Below are 17,260 nucleotides of genomic sequence, written 5' to 3' on the forward strand. Positions count from 1 at the left end.
GGCTGCTGAACTTGCAGACTGACTGTGGTAGGCCTATCCCTCGTGTCAGTGTTTGTCTCTCTCTCTCTCTTCTCACTTTGTTTCACTCTCTTTCTCTGTGTCTCTCAGTTGACAACAACACAGTGAGCGGGAATCCTGATTCACCTGATTAACCAGGAGCATTAGCTTTACAAGACTGTTTAAAAGGCTTGTCGGCGATTAAAATGTAAGTAGTAGCATCAAATTATAATGACCTAATTATATTACTTTTAAATTATAAAATGTCATATATTTTCTAGGAAAAGAAGCTTGGTATTCTGAGTGTCATGTGCTGGATGACATTGTATATAATACAATAAGTGAAGTAGAAGTGATTTAGGGTTTTCTTGGTCAATGCACTTGTCAGTCTGTGTGACCTGGTTTCCCGTGTTTGTGGGTGTGTGTCTGTCTGTGTTTTTGACCCAAGGCTGAGATTTAGCCCGAGAGAGACATTTTATTTCCTGGTCAGGGTCACAGTTCAGCTGATAACAAAGGCTTCCTTGAAGTGTGTCATCATTCTTTTTTTAGCAGTTTTCTGTTGTGTATTTTTATATGTTTAGTCTGCTATAGTTGTGTTGCTGAAAAGTCTTATTGCTATTTAATTGGCTATTTCGTCAGATTATAAGAACTAAATGCAGTCATGAAGATAAAGACTGATTAGCAGCTGTAGTGCATCTAAATCAAACCTTACTTTAAGTCCACGTTTCTATTTTGATGTAACCACAGTGTGGAAATGCTATCCTGCTGCTAATTTTAGAGTGTTTTTTAAATTAGCTTGATGGCAAGCACAGCTGTCTATCATGCCCCTAGGCACATGGCTTCAGGATTTAAAACTACAGTATCAAACCTCTTGCCTGGAGTAGCCAAAATGTACGCTAGTCTCACCCTTCTAAAATATGATCGGACAGGTTCATGCTGTAATGTGTGTGTGTGTCCTCAAATGACATCAGCGTCAAGGCAACAGCTAGCATCTGTACAGCCACAACATGAGCTGAAGCTGCACATGATGAACACAGATGGTTCCCCAATAGAACATGTTGTTTTCCATGTTTTTTATTACGTCTTGTCTGCACATTGCTGCACTTTCGTTTCTCATTGCTCCTCCTAGTCGTAACAGTGGCTATGACTTGCCTGTGCAACAGTTGCTCGTCTCGCTGTCTTCTGTTACTACGCCCCAGTTTATTGGCAGGCTGCTGCCCGTAACTTATCATACATACCAAACTTGATGTGTGATTTTTGCCGATTAGGAATATAGACATGTACACACAGGTACACAGACAACTGTTGTGCTATTGTATTGCACTTAAAATTTGATGCCCAAAGGTTAGAGTTTGATATGACATGGGTAGGAGAGATAGAGAGAGAGAGAGAGAGAGAGAGTGTGTTTATATATACTCTGTCAACTTTTAATATATCTGGTTTGACCTGTTGGTTAACTGTGACACATTCAGGCACGATTCTTCCTGTTATGGCTCTCAGTGCTCAGAAAAATTAAACGTGAATGCTGATAACTCGATGATAAAGGTATTGATTTCTGAAAACTGCCTTGATTTTGATTTGTTTAGCTGCAGTATAAATATCCACAAATTAAAGTGATAGTCTTCATCATATTGTGTCTGAGGTGAGAAAACTTTTTTTTAGCATATCAGTGGATCAAAAGTCTTGAAATATCTCCTTTTATTCTGTGGTGTAACTCCAGGCAAGTTGCGCTGATGTGCTGCAGTTTCGGTCACAGAGTATATTGTGCAACTGAAATCCATTATTTACCTTGGAACTTGTAGTAAGTTAAATAATATGGGCTAATGTACTGCATGTTTGTGTGTTTTCAGTGTTTTGATATCAATCATATTTCATTAAATTACATAAAATGTATTGATACTGAACAGGGAAAATCAATTATATTTTCTATTTATTTAAATATAAAATAATTCATGGGGTGATTGAAGTCAAATATTGTACACATCTCATGATCTGAAATATTTCTACCTTGACTTCCCACCTCTTTTTTATGAAAGGATATAAATCTTGTTTGCACACCTTCCATCAGCATTTTTTACAGTGTTGGTGCACACATTTTTTTTGATGTATAACTGTGACACGGCTGTGACTGCTGGTATTGTTTTTACCTTATGAGTGTGTGTACGTGTCATCCTGGTGAAATGTAGTCCTGGTGACTCTTATTGTAGCAGGAACTACCACAGAAGTGGTTTTGAATACTTTGACAGGTCAATTTATGGCTGTCTGTCTATCTGTATGGAGACAGATTTGATAGCATCACAACTATGCAAGTTTTACTGGTGAGTAGGTGAGATTGCAGTGAAGGCCGAGTTCGATAATGGTTGTGGTCTGAGCAAGGGTGCCAGAAGTAGGGCAGAGGCAGTAAGGAAGGAGCCTTTGCCCCCCACTTTACACACCTCGCCCACATTTGTTCCCATCGCAAGATGGTCTCTAGTAAGAATACAGATTTTATACCATTTCACGGGAAGGCAGAAATATGTAACCACCTTCACTTGCCTAGACTACACGTGTATTAAATCCTGGGGAACTCTTGGCATGTCTCCTTTTTATTATTACAGGAGTGGCTCACTCTTTTAAAACTGTCTCAGCAACTCCAGTAAAACACTAATGATGCCTAGCGATCAATGCGGCCTTGTTTTGTCTGTAAAGCTCGCCTGTGGTGCAGTGCTGCATTCAGATGATTTAAAATACTGTTGTAGATAGGCAGGGTGCCACATTAATATATATTTTTCTAACTTGCGCAGTCAAGTACGTGGGTCAGAGACGTAGACTGTATACAAAGAAGTGTGTCTGCTTACCCCTACTGGACAGAAGTGAGGCCAGAATATACCAGATATGGCTGTTGCCATCTTGCTCTGGCGACTTCATTTGGAGCCAGAGTCTGCGCAGTAGCAATCCCCGTGATAGAGTTATCTCCCAAACACCCGTTTGACCATTCATGAGCAGCGCCACTGAATGCCAGCACACCAGTTGGTTCACAAAGCCAGCTACTAGGGAGCAATCAAGATGTTTAGCTCTACTTTTGGGGAGCTGTCATTTTGTCCATCTTTACATGCATTCTATGGTCAGAAAGCCAGTATTTACTTGCCTCGATACAAATTGTTTTATTTAGTAGCGGTTGTCAAATAAAAACAAAGACTAAAGTTGATCGTCATGTTATGATTTTTATCGGAAACTTAAACCAGGTACAAATTAAAATATGAATATTAAAAGGTTTGATGTTAAAGTTTTTGAGAAAATAATCAGGCGGTCCTTATTGTTGGGCCCTGATGTGTGGAATTACAATATTCTAGCACCAAACAAAATAAGCATAAACCAAGCAGTGCAATCTCCAACTGTCAGAAGCTGTTTTTTGAGCTATCAAATCAGTGTTCTTAAAAGGCTGCAGCTAAGATGCAAAGTAGATGAAACCATGTGAAGGTTAGCTGTCACTGCGAGCTCATGAATGGAGCACTTGTCTGTTTCATCCCTTTGGCCGAAGTTTTGTCTGTGTGAATGTAGCACAGAGCCTTGAAAAGAGGCTGCAGACATCCAACACAGACACCTTGATATATGTGTGTGTACACGTGTGTTCAGGAATATGTGTGTGTGTGTGTGGGGGGGTGATGGTCACGCGAATGCCTTGACTGCTTGATTTACCTGTATCAGTTAGTTGTGCTCTTTTCTCCCTGTTTTGTATTACACACACATGCACTTAAAGTGTTGCTGGTCCTCCCTCTCTGGTTGGTGCCACATTCCTGCTTTGGCCCACGCACTTTGGCATGGAATAAGGGCTGTGGTCGCCCTAATTATGAGGTTTCAGGCACTAGATTTTTGGATTTATACATCACTGGCCACCACTGACGGTACCAGAACCACACAATTAGTATGCGTACATGTTGCGGTTGAGTGTGACTGTTATGGATGTCATGCAAGCAGGGTGCATAACTAGTTCTGATTTATTCACCTACCAGTGTGCTGGATCGATTCAGACAGATTAATTGAAATGAAATCATTTTTTTCTGAGATATTGGATAAGAGACATAATTTCCAGTTTACTGTAGAGCTGTGTGAAAGCCAGCTCCTGAAAGCGGTCTGATCAGTTTCATAGGCGTTGTTTCCTTTTCTCTTATCCAACTGGCATTCTAACAAGTTTGCATAATTTGCTTCTTTGTGATGAAAAGTGCTTTCATCAAAGACAAAAGTATTTCAAGACTGCTGGACAATATCAAATTAAAAAAAAGCTGACAGTGATAATTGTAGGCGAATACCTCAATAATGCTAATAAGTGTTTGTAGTTGAGGAGGAGAATGTTTAGGGATGCATCAATGTTTGATTGTATGAAGTTTGTATGTATTAACTAGCATTTCAGACTCAAAGAATGTTGTTATTAGGGGCGTAAATCAAAAGTCAAGATATTGTAGGGCTGCCCCCTGAAAGTCAGAGATTCAAATCATCAGTCCGAGACACCTTAGTCAACTGAGACTTCTTCATGTCAAGTGGATCATTATTGCACGCACTTTCTGGAATCCAACAAAAAATAGTTCCCACCCGTATTTTTGTTTTAGTTTTCCTCATTATGATGTAAGTTTTTCTTTCTTTCCAAGTATATTTGGGGGGCATTTTATACTTTTATTGATAGGTACTAGAAAGACTACCTTACCTCTTAAGGTTTTCTCATGGTGTTAATCCTGACTATTTCTCCAAGACGCAACATTTCTGAGAAATTCAATTCTGGTAATAGTCCAAACATACTCAATTATTTAACTATACCAAACACATAATAACATATGCTACACCTCATACATCATCTCAGGAAATTCAGGAAATTGGGATAAATGTGCTGTTTATAGTTTTATTCCTATTGCGCCAGAAAGTTTTGTATGAGTATAAAATGAGTGTTGTTCCTTCCCTCATTTTTCCCTCCCCGCTGAAATTCATTATTTGTTGTTTCAGTTGCGTTGGTCACAATGGCTCACACTCTGTCTGGTGATTCAGCTGAATAGTTATAGATAAGAAAGCTGATGTGATGAATGAAGAGAGCACTGAAGGAAATGGGAAAAAGTCTTCTAAAGTTACTAAAATGTGTTTCTTATGAGTCTTTGAGTTTTAACCTTTGCGCATTATGTATTTGTATTAACTTAGTCTTGAACTTTAAAGTTCTCTCACCTGAAACAATGGAAATCCCTTGTGAAAAGCACAGAATGATGATTGGTGCGTTCTCTCGCTGTTTCTCTTTCATTTTCTCAGGGTCTGCAAGTGGATAACTATGCCATAGATACATGTCAGGACCAATCAGGACTAGCACACACAGGCACACACATGGCCCTGTGAGCTGTGACTGTGGACCACACTATCAAGGAAATTCCTCAGTCCTCCAGGGTCACCTCCGTGGGTTCTCTATCTGCCGGTTTGTGCAGCTGCACAAGCTTCTGTTTCTACAACACACACAGAAAACTCACACAGAGCACACTCTGTATGGACATGTTGTCTTAGTCACTCAAGAGGCCACTGGAAGCTGAAGTCATTATTTGCCCCAGCACAGACCAGGACCATGATGGTGCCCTGAAACCGAATGAGAAGCTTTGGACTGTTGTGTAGCATGACCTGAAGTGGATCTCTCTAGTCATCTAAGTAAGTATTTTGAACTGACTTACAATACAGAGGGTTTGATAATGATGGTATGATATAAGTCATTCACCCACTTATTCAGTCAATCAATCAACACAATGTGAAGCTGCAACAGACAAATGTGCTTTGATCCCCTCTAGCTGATACTGTGTGGATATTTTTAAATGTCTGAGCCAACGCTACATTCAGGGACTCCCTGTCATTAGTCATCCAGACCATCTGAGTTATGAACATGACAGTGCTGTAACCTTACACAGTATATGGGTTATGAAGTCTGCAAATTTCATTTCCTCTGCAAATTTCATTTCCTCTTGCTGCTTTATGGAGCCACTAATTGAGATGGAAGACGTCGCTTCTCAAATGTTAGGGATTATGGAAGTCTGAGGGAAATGTGTTTGACTGATGCTTGCATCATAGATGCAGTCTAATGCAAACCAATTTTAGATAAATAGATAAAGGGTTTAAAGCTATAGTTGGTAACTTTTATGAAAATAACTTTTTGTTGCTGAAACTCTCACTATATTCTTAATGAAGTCCAGACAGTAAGGAGAAAAAAAAATCACGTCCTGCCTCTCTTCCTGCTTCACTTAATGGTATTTACTAGAATTTACTGTGACTCACTGAAAACAACCAATCAGAGCAGGCGAGTCTTAGAGATTTAATCATGTTAATCACTGCTGCGGTCAAACAAGTCATGAATCAAGATTATGTTACTGCATTGGCTCACCTCAAGTGTTTTCAAAAACATATTTCAGTGTACTGTTTAGCTGTAAAATTCTGTACTTTGTGACCTGGCTGCCATGTTGAAAGCAGTCAAGGGAAAACCCAGCATTGCTTACTGGCCAAAGCAAACTTTCTCATTTTACAGCTAAACAGTACACTACAATATGTTTGTGAAAACATCTGAGTCAAGATGTTTTTGTTTATATTTGATCAGTGCTGGAGTTTGACAGTTCACAAGCAGTGACTGACATGATTAACAGCTGGTAAGATACTCCTTGGATCTGATTGGTTGTTTTCAGGGAGCCGTAGTAGATTCTGGCAAAAGCCATTTGACACCGTTGGAAGAGGAGAAGAGACATGATATTTCACATTTAATTTGTCTCGTGTACTTCTTTCAGAACATAATGACAGTTTCAGCAAATGTGGAAAAGGGTTATTTTCATAAAAGTTAACTGTAACTGTAACTGTACCTTCAGTTCTTGGGACACATTGATGTTCTTTGACATAGAGACAGATGAGAAGTCAGTAAGACAACCTTGTGTTGCCTGGGTTTATTGCAAAAAAATTTTTTTATGAAAGATCCCAACTAAAGCTTTAAGCCAAAGTCTTCTAAATGTTGTAAAGTTACATTTCTTCCGCTGTACTGTCACCAACAGCAAAGTGTCACTTATTTTCAAGGCTGCAGCAAAACAAAGGATAAAGCAGGATGTTCCAGGGAGACAAGATGTCAACTGAAGAAAATCAGACACAGGTCCTGGCTAAGCATGCTTCATCTCCATCCAGTGGGAGCAGACCCGGCAGAGAAGCTAGACACTCAAATGACAGCCAGGAAGTAGAGCAACACTTGGACCAATTGTGGCAATCAAAACAACAGAGCAGCCCTTCCCTCCTCTTTTATAGGAAGTTGCCGTGTGACAGCGGGAAAGTGTCAATTTTGGACGAGGGATACGACTGTTTGGATTACACCTTAAAACTCTCAAATGCTGCAAAGAAACTTTATCCAGAGCTGTCGGCTGGCAAGAGAATTGAAGCAATAACTAACAAAGTTATGCCGATACCTGGGAAAAGTACAGAGGGATCTCCGAGCCAGCTGGATACCCCTGGAGAGGGTGTGGATGCAGGCAGAAACAGAACTGGCAGCAACCGCTGCTCCTGCACCCTGGCTAGCCTTTACACAAGTCCAAACATCTATTGTTGCCACAGCCCAGGATCCAGTCCGAGCCCCAGCTCCAGCCCTGTTCACAGTCCTCGACTATGCCCCAGCCCCAACCCCTCTCAGCCCAACCAGCGACACATCCGCCGCAGCAGCCTGCCCGTGTCTGTGCTGGCTTTTCACAAGGTAATACAGGAGGTAGTGTCTGTATATATTTAGCTGCTACACCAAAACTGTTTTTGTGCTCTAAAATGCTTGTTTTTTTAGTACAAGAGGACAAAAACAAATGTTTAAACTGTAAATAACCCCATTAGATGGACCATTTGAAGAACTGCTAATTAAAAAACATCATTAAGAGTATTTTAATTTGTCATGTTTTCTCTTTCTAGACATCACCCTGCCTCTCATCTCACTGCAGTCCATCCAGTGAACCAAGCTCTGTCGTGTCATCTCCCTCAAGTTCCCCCCTTCTCAAACACAGCCAACATCACCAGAATGGTCACATTCGCCAGCACCATCTCAAAGATGGCTACTTGAGTTTAGAAAGGCTCAACAGAAGGCCTAGGGTTAACAAATGCTCCTTAGAGAAACTGTTTCTAAGACGGGCATCTCTAGAAACTATGAGGACAAACCTTAGGCAGGATGATATGTCGTCCTCAGGAGTGACTAAGAGCTGCAGCGGGGGCATCAGCAGTGATGATGGGGATGGAGAGGGTCTTTTGGATAACGCAGAGTTTATTAGGAACCGTAAAGAGCGTTCCACTGTCCTGGTGAGGCGTTTCTACAAGAATAATCAAAAGGTATTTACTTGCAACATTCTTTTTCTATTGATCTTGTGAACAGTTTTTGGTGTTTCTAAAAATTGGTATCTTGGACAAATGAGTTCAGTTAATAACTTGAACATATTTGTTATTTTTTTATGCTAATTTGTTGCTGAAATACTTTCTCTCTTTACATAAGATGACCAAGTCAGTGTGTACTGGGACCAGAGCGATCGTGAAGACGCTGCCATCAGGACGCATCTCAGAGGAAGTCTGGGAGGTGGTTGTTAATCACAGGATATGGAAACCCAGCAAGAAGAATATGTGGCCAATACTAATGCGTGGTATGGGAGAAGAATTCAGAGTCTGCAGGGAGATACTACGTTTTGTTGGAGTTAAGCTACAGCAGGTAAGAGAATACACAGGCACAAACACAGACTAAGGCTAAGTTCACATTACAAGCAAATGTGGCCCAGATCCATCCAGGCATTATGATTCTGGTTTATCCGTCCGTCCAGTTCTGGCAAATGCGATATCTCAAAAACACTTTGAAGGAATTTCCTCAAATTTATTGCAATTATCCACTTGGACTCAATAATGAACTGAATAGATTTTAGTGATCATAGCTCAAAGGTCAAGGACACTGTGAGCTCATCTATTTCATTCATGTGAATGCAATATCTTAAGAGCACCCCAAGGGATTTTTTTCAAATTTGACACAAACATCCCCACAGCCTCAATGATTCACATATGTCCCATTTCACATCAGACAAGTAACCCAAAAACAAACAAATGTCTGATCATGTATGTTCTGCATACTAATTAGCCCTGTACTTCACTTTGGGAGAATGCCATCTAAAAAACAGCCCCTTGGAACAGTGGGCGGACCCTTCTGAAACATATTACGAATTGTCCTCCACCTCTGCTGCAATTCATTTGGGAGATGGATGCTTGCACTGCTGTGTCATTAATTTTCCCCCTAATGCCTCTTGTGCAAATGTTTTTTGTTGTTCCAACATTCATACGTGCAAAGTTATCGGTTTCATGTGAGGTGTTTCAGAGCAGCGATCAGTTCACACTGATGTCAGATATGGGTCACTTTAGACATGCATATGAACATTTTAGGGATAAATCTAAATTGAGCATTAAGACCTGTAATGTGAAAGTAGCCTAAGTTTCCAATACAAACACACAATAGAAACATTTCATGCCTCAAGGACTGAAATATGCTGTAAAAGTTGTTAAAAATGTAGATTCAGGACAGCTGTGGTGTGAACTTCTCAGGTCTTTAGTTTATTTTCATACCAGACTGCTGTTGACATGCTCTTGTTAAGAAATAACTGTACCAGTGTGAAAAGATTTCAAGTAACTCCACGGTTTAAATCAGCACAATTAAACACGTTTTCCATAATAATCCTAAGCCAAGGGTTATTAAAGTTGCATTTTTAAGAGTTTAGGAAACATGTTGCTGTGGGAGGTATTCAGTCTTTATGGTGTTTGTGGCCTTACATCACTGATGTTTCGCCTCAAGCTGTAATGTGCTTATTCTTCATGTGCTTTAAAATTATGCGGATTTTCCACAGTTGATAAGGCATTGGATTTAATATGTGGTTTGCTTTTAAAAAACTCTTCTTTTTTTTAAGCAGCAAGAAAAAGTGCATTTCTCAAAAGCTGCAGTGGCACAAGAGTATTTATGACTTGATTGATTTTTGCTTCACTGGAAGAAAATTGTTCTTGGCTTTTGCTATTCTCTGTTTGGGTTGAAATGTTACGCCTGTTATGCATGAGAGATGAATAATTTGTTCAAGGAATATGTTAATAGACCAACACACACTCACACACACATCCCAAAAAACACATACACACAGGCTCTTTGTTCGGGGTAGGCCCCTGCTGCGGAAAAATGATTTATTCTCTGTTAGTTCTGCTCCCCATATTACTGACAGACTGAATGACTGAGCCTTCTGTGTGTGTGTGCGTGTGTGGTTGCGTGTGTGTGTGTGAAAATGGACTGAGCAGAGTGGGCATCTGCATTAAAGTTATAGCCATGGAAATTGGAGAGAAGGTAAATGAGCAAGACAGAGTGAGAAAGTCAGAGAGATGGAGGAAAAGAGAGCACGGGACAGACAGAGAGGAGACCAGGATGTTGCTGTGTTATTATCAAGTTTCCAAGCTAGAGAGAGTGTTTTTAAAAACACGACAACCTCTCACAGGAGCTGTTCAGCTTGAGCAACCTTGGCAGACACAACTCAGGGAATATACAGCTTGTTGCTGCCTTTCATTTGAAGGTGTTTTGTCTGTCACAATTCTTTTAAGCCAGAGATGTGCAAACATTATGAGAATCTGAGAAGAATTTATCAGCAGCATCACACAGGATGCTTTCCTGTTGTTTTTTGTTATCTTCTCCCTCCTCTTCCTGTAACAACTCAAAACACATGGAGACTAAAACCCAGTGCCCTGAAGACACATGCAACCATGGAATAGCTCAAGACCAAGTTTATTATATTGGAATGCAAAGTAGCACATTTCTGTTTGACTTCTTTGCTGTGTGGGGCTGTTGCTGTCTGGAGGTACTTTAAATTCCATTGCAATATATACTGTACATTTGTAAATAGCTAGTTAGATATTAGATAGCAGGAGGTGTCTACGTGCAGCCCTGTCTGCTAGAAATTATGTTTACATACAACTTATTTGAAACAGCAAGTTTAAGACAAAAACAAAATTTCAATTAACATCATGAGGAAATGCTGTGAATTAATATACCTGGCAAGTTGCAAAAATGGTGATACTGAACATTGGGGCTGTCCTGGTAACGGTATTTCCCCTAAGTTGATTAAGGATGGCTAAATAGTGCAATGTGCTGCATTACCCCCATTTTCTTGCTGTTTTTGCAAATTCCTGATATTAGTGCTTTGTAAATAAGTGTTATTTTTAGGCTATTCTAACAAATAATGCTTTTTGAGTGAAAAAGACGGCAGAGTTTTAAAACAAATCTAATAGAAAACACAGAACAGAAGGCCAATGAGGCACTATAATGGGCACAGTGTTTTGCATCTAGCTGCTATGATACAGAATATCTGCGCAAGTAGAAATGGATAAAGAGAAGGCTTAAGCATGTAAGGAGAGGATGGACCCACTGGTCTGTGTGGGTTCACTATTTATTTCTCCTCCACTGTTTATCAGTGATGGGACGGTTGGTCTTTGTGGTGTTTGTCCAGCAGGCAGGTAAAAAGTGACAGTGACACGCGGTTGCTGCATTTCCCTTAAGTTGAATGTTTTTAAGCTCTGCAACCAGAACAAAAAAAAGGTGCAGCACACACAGCACCTTGTCATGCTGCTTGCATTCATAGCATAGTGTGAATATGCGACCCTCCCATCAAAAAAAACAAACAAAAAAAAAAACATTAACAGAGGGTTATGGGCGGTCGCTTGCTGTCCCCAGGGGTTGTCAAATATTGCAGTTATTGCAACAGCCCTACTAAATGTAGCAGCAAAATGTTCACCACCAATGCAGATAATTTGTTTTCACCCAGATTAGGCAATTCACTGTCCACATGTAGTGACTTCGGCATTTTTTTTATGATTACCTTTTTTGTTTTTTGAATTTTTTTTATCGGCGTTTAACTTAAATCACAATCTGTCCTCAACCCTGAACCAAAGTGCTCATGTTGCCTTAACATAATCATAGACATGAGTGAGAACGCAAATCCAGGATTCTGGTGTCACAGTCCTGCATTATGTATGTCTGCCATCCACTCTGACCACCTCTCTGTGAGTATAGCTCTGTACATGTAGTGTTTATGAGACGTTGTTTCTCAACATAATCCAGGCAGTGATTATGTTGTTACCGCAATGAATTATGAAAGCAATGTAGTAATAGACAAACATAATTTCTTGGAGACAGTTGCTACGTGGGCACTTCACTGTGCATGTGACTGTGCATTTATTATGTGCTACCTTTTTATGATTGGATTCTGACATGTGCCCAGTTGTAATGCATACATGCGTGCATAAAAGCATGGATATGTACTTTTGTCTTTCACGGGTTCATGCATAGCCACAACAGAGCCAAGCGCTGTCTAAAGTTTCTGACGTGTGGAGGGGGGCTTGTACACTCACGCCATACAAACACACACTGGTACTCGTGTGCACACTGCAGTGTGGTTTCTGAGTTTGCCAAAGTGATTTTATGAGTCCTTTGTGGTTGTAGAAATACGGGTTGAGTTAAGTCGAGGCAGAGCTGCTTTAATAATGAGCCCATTGAAAATGGGGGAGCTGCCAGCACTTCCCTTGTCAAAACACCATCTGAGCTACTCCTGCAAGGGGTCACTAGAGAAACTGTGAGAACACGGAGCAGCAGTGAATAAGTGGAGTTGTAGCAGGGCTGTCATCAAGATCATAAAAAGGTAGAAAAAGTAAGAATGCATCCCATTACAAACAAATGGGAGTCATGCAGTCATAAACAAAAAGATGCAAAAAAAACTGTATGCTGCTGTTTTATGAGATGGCACACCACAGATATAGACGTTCCAATGGAAGATCGGACAGTATACAACATTTAACCTAAAAACTTAACCATATTGTTTATTCATATTGAAAAAAGAAGGTCATCTTGTCACACTGATTTAGATTGTAGGTTTTAATTGTGAACATATATATGCGGTATTCAGTGCACAAACTATTGCAAAATTGCGAAAAACAAAGCACCATTTCCAACCGCACTTTACGGTACGCAGGCCCCCTATATGTGGCATGTAAGCCTGACTCCGCAGTAATCATGCTGAGGAGTTTTCTGGAGGTATCCTGTGGCCCCGTGTGTTTATTGCTCAAACTAATGAAGCGAGCCAAAGAACACAGGATTATATGAAGGAGGGATCGGAGCAGGGCAGCAGTGGCAGAGAGAGGGAGGGAGGGATGAGGGAGGGAAGGGTAACACACTAGTAGAGAAAATGGCAGAAAATTAGATTTTAACAGTGGAAAAAGAAGAAAATCTGCCATGGAAGGAAAGTGAGAAACAAGAGGGGGGGGGGGGGGGGGTCAAGCATGGACTGAGGACAGAGAATAAGAGAGAGTGAGAGAATGGAAACAAAAAGAAGGTTTGGACCAAGACAGAGACACATGTTGTGTTATGTTTTCTATAGGCTTTTATATATATTCATAATAAAAGATGAACATGATAGGGATTATAACAAACTCAAAAGCGTTTAGCACAAGAAAAAAGTTAAATTGTCATTTTTCCCTTTTATACTTGGCAGTGTTTCCCATACAGGGTTCCTGTGGATCCTTATTCTAAAAAACAAGGCCTTAATAAGTATTAAACATTCTAAATAAACAATAATAATAGTTCTAAATAAATCTTTCAAAAGTCTTAGAAAATGCTCAGGCATGGCAAATAGGATTTTATGAATGAATAAAATGGATATAAATATGAATTTTATGTTGAATTGTAAAATTTCAAAATAAAATCTTTTATCTTATCCAAATTTATCTAAATTTTCCAAATTCCTTACATATTAGCATTACCAAGAAGTTTTTTGTTTTATGTTCCAATAAATCTTTGAGAAAAATTATCACATGCCCTAAGTAATTGACATCAATTTCGGTTGCTGTTGCTGTTGCTAAAATTGGTCTTAAATGTCATTCAGAGTGGCATTAAAAAGTATAAAAAGTCATAAATCTAACTTGCCTCAAGCTGTAGAAACCTTTCCCACGGAATTAGAATCTATCAATCTGTGTCCCATCTCTAAATTTCGGATGCTTTTGTGGGTCCATGAATGCCACGCAGGTGAAACTCATCATGAGCTCTTTTTGCTTTCAGCAGCAGGTGAATAACTGATCTGTAGATGTGGTCAGAGATGATCAGATTGATGGATGTGAGCAGCAGAGAGGCGAGTCAAAGCAAGCAAAGCAGCCTGTTTACTTTCACATTTCTTTGTGTTATCCTGCTCCATCTGTGCCCAGAGAACGCGCTGTGTCCCTAGAGGTGCTATTAATAACCAAACGGCATATATATTTTACAATAGCGCTCCTACTGAACAGTCCAGCTCTAAAGATATAAAATCAATACGTGGTGGCAGATGTTTTAGGTGGTGGGCTGCCACAAATAAATGAAACCCTGCATTCCATCTGTGCATTGTGTTATCTTTTTTTTTTAACTGTAAGGAAGTGTTTCATTACTCTTTGCAGGTTTAACGGTGAAACGCTCACACACACGCACACACGCACACACACACACACACACACACACACACACACACACCTGGCGTAGGGATCAAACAGTCTCTTAAACTAGAAGCATTTTATTGTTTGCTGTAGTGGAGTCTAGCAATTAGAACCCTGCAGAGTCTTTTCATTTAACTCAAAGTGGTGTCAGGCTAAGTGGTAAGTGACCATGCACACACACAGAGGCACAAACATGAACATACACACTTTAACGGTGTTTACCGTAGGAGTTTGGGCTGATTGGCAGTGGAGCTTAGAGATAGATGCTTGTAAATATGTTGTCTTCCCATTGCTGAGGATGCAAGCTGTCTTTGGGGACAGAAACACATTCTTCTTGTAGGGACGCTCTGTGTTTTCCGGTGTTCTCAGTGTGTCTTCTTATAACTGGACCTAAAGCTAGAATAAAAATGTAGCCAGTTTAAAGCCAGGAATATCTTTGCTGGGAAAGTCAGTCAAAAACGTCTCTTGCTGAAATGTGCCTTGGGATTTGTCTTTGACTTCTCTTTTTAGGTTTTGATGCACACAGGCTTGTGTCTTGGAAATGTTTTTCATAATTTGCACAGTTGATTCCACTGGAAGAGTTTCCTGCCTATTTGGACTTTGGAGGTGCACCAGTCAGAAATACTTTCAATTTATGCCACTTTTTAAACTTTGTTACTATGTAACTTATTTTTCTATGTTTTTCTGACCACATGCTCTGTATATTATAATTTGCTTTTTATTTGGAAATTCCTAGAAGAATTTTGCACAATTGTTTCTTATATTAGTGAATGAAGGACCTACTGTTATATATAAATGCAACTTCTCAATGCCTTCCTTGCCTCCTTTGCATAGAGGTTGTATGCTAGGGTTGGCTGGCCTGCGTTGTCCATTCATAGAGTTAATCACTGTAATGTCATTATTTAAAAGGCAATTCTCAACTTGCTTCCTTTATATCTGTGTGAATTTACCTATCTGAAAATGCTGAAAGCTATTGTCTCCACTTTGTTACATCTTTGCAAGACTGACTCTTGCTATCAGTCCACAATGCCCGTCTTAAATTGGGTCAAAAGCCTTTCGGGTACGCTGCTCCTGAGGCTTTGAATTTGCTGTAAATTGAATCGGGTCTAGGAGAGCTGGTCTCTTTCAGTGATTTCAAAAATAGATTACAGATTACAGATTACAGTTTGAGGATTGGCACATCAGATTGCAGATGCTTTGACTGAGCGACCTGAGTCCTACTTTTGCTGTATCAGTGTTGTGATCAGAATTTTTATGGTCTGTAACTATGGTGTGTTTGTTTAATTTGCTGCTGTCTTTCTTAGTCATGCAGGACACTCCTGTAAAGGAATTTTTACAGGAGGATTTAAAATAACTAACTACATAAATAAACTCCCCAGCCCACTCATTTTAATTGATGCATGCTACCCTTTACCTACATACATATCTGAAAAATACCATTAAAATGGGCTGATATATACATGGGAAGTCATCTGGCTCAGTGGACATCATGGCATTGCTTTTTATGACATTGACATTCTCTATAGCCAAAGACAAAATCTGATGTAGTATTATACCCAGTCTGTAACGATTGCTTCAAATATGGATGAACTTAGAATGATAAATGAAAACAAGACTTTAAAAAATCTCCTTAATCAAATTTAATAGTTATCCATATGGCCGTGGCTCATGTCAGTATGAGTTGCAGGACTACACTGCAGTGCTCATGGTTTCTAGCTTTAGGACATGCTTCTGTCCGTTGAGCAAATATTCATTTGGCTGTCCCAAACAATAAGATGCACCCTGTGACATATGGGAACTGTTGTTAAACTCATTCTTGTTTGTGCTGTTGAGTGTTCCCACCAGCCCTGTGCTAGTAAAATGGGTCAGTTTGTTTGAATACTGCTTATTTACGAGCTCAGGTAATAACTCTTGCAAACACATCAACATCTTGAATACCAATTATAGCTTGTTTCAAGGGTAGCGTTTTAAGATAAGACGGCAAACAATATCCGGTTTTAAGACATTCATTCCATGCTCCGGTGTCATGAGGTGACATTGCATTAATTGGCTTTCCTGGTAATTGCTTCAGTAAATACTCGTGTTTATTTATTTATTTTTTTGTGGGGGTCATCATCATCATCATCATCATCAGAGAGGTGGTATCAACAGTTTTCTTTAAACATATACTGTGTGCATGCACAACAAACTAATTTTCCTTCTTGTTGGGAAACAATTGAATGAGAAAATTGTGAGAATGAAGGTGAGATGGTAATTAATGTGCACACTCACAGTGTTGATGCTCATATGATTGGGCTTGGGCTACTAAAAAGGTTAAGTGAATGAAATTGCAGTTACAGTCACAGTTTGAGCTACTGGAAAGTGGAAATATCTGCAAACTTGGGAAGAGTAATTTTTTTTGTTTAAATGTAGGATTATGTAGGAGTCTTTTCTTGCCTATTAGTGTTAAAGCGCACTCACACTACAATCAGCCACTTGCTGTACGTGCACTGTAATGCACTGATAAAAAACAGTTTGGGTTAAAAGGTAAAAGAAAAAAAATGTACGTGAAGCTGTGCTGTGAAAATTGGCTGAGCATGGTGTTTGCATTTTTGCAAGATGAAATGGAGTTGAGCAATGCTGTAGTTTTCAGTCTAATGCAGGACAAGTGCTATTGTTTTGTGTGTGTTTAATCAGCAAGGCATGTACAGTATTTTTGTACGTCCTACTGTCAACATAATGAATCAATTAAGCAACTATGAATTGCATCATTGTA

At 39.7% G+C, this 17,260-nt stretch overlaps 1 protein-coding gene across 3 annotated transcripts in view; it reads left to right on the top strand.

Annotated features, from left to right (window-relative positions):
• The window catches only part of plce1 (phospholipase C, epsilon 1), a 101,813-nt gene that overhangs the window by 9,678 nt on the left and 74,875 nt on the right, over positions 1 to 17,260 (top strand). For 2 of the 3 annotated variants that reach the window (XM_042507635.1, XM_042507637.1), the window contains exons 1-5: positions 128 to 205; positions 5,266 to 5,649; positions 7,048 to 7,708; positions 7,912 to 8,322; positions 8,483 to 8,692. In XM_042507635.1, the coding sequence (XP_042363569.1) occupies positions 7,076 to 7,708; positions 7,912 to 8,322; positions 8,483 to 8,692 (1,254 nt within the window). In that variant the 5' untranslated portion in view covers positions 128 to 205; positions 5,266 to 5,649; positions 7,048 to 7,075. Of the gene's footprint in view, positions 1 to 127; positions 206 to 5,265; positions 5,650 to 7,047; positions 7,709 to 7,911; positions 8,323 to 8,482; positions 8,693 to 17,260 lie in introns of those variants that run through there. The other variant, XM_042507636.1, reaches the window with a different exon arrangement.

Source organism: Plectropomus leopardus, chromosome 19, assembly GCF_008729295.1.
Source record: "Plectropomus leopardus isolate mb chromosome 19, YSFRI_Pleo_2.0, whole genome shotgun sequence".
Lineage (NCBI taxonomy): Eukaryota > Metazoa > Chordata > Actinopteri > Perciformes > Serranidae > Plectropomus > Plectropomus leopardus.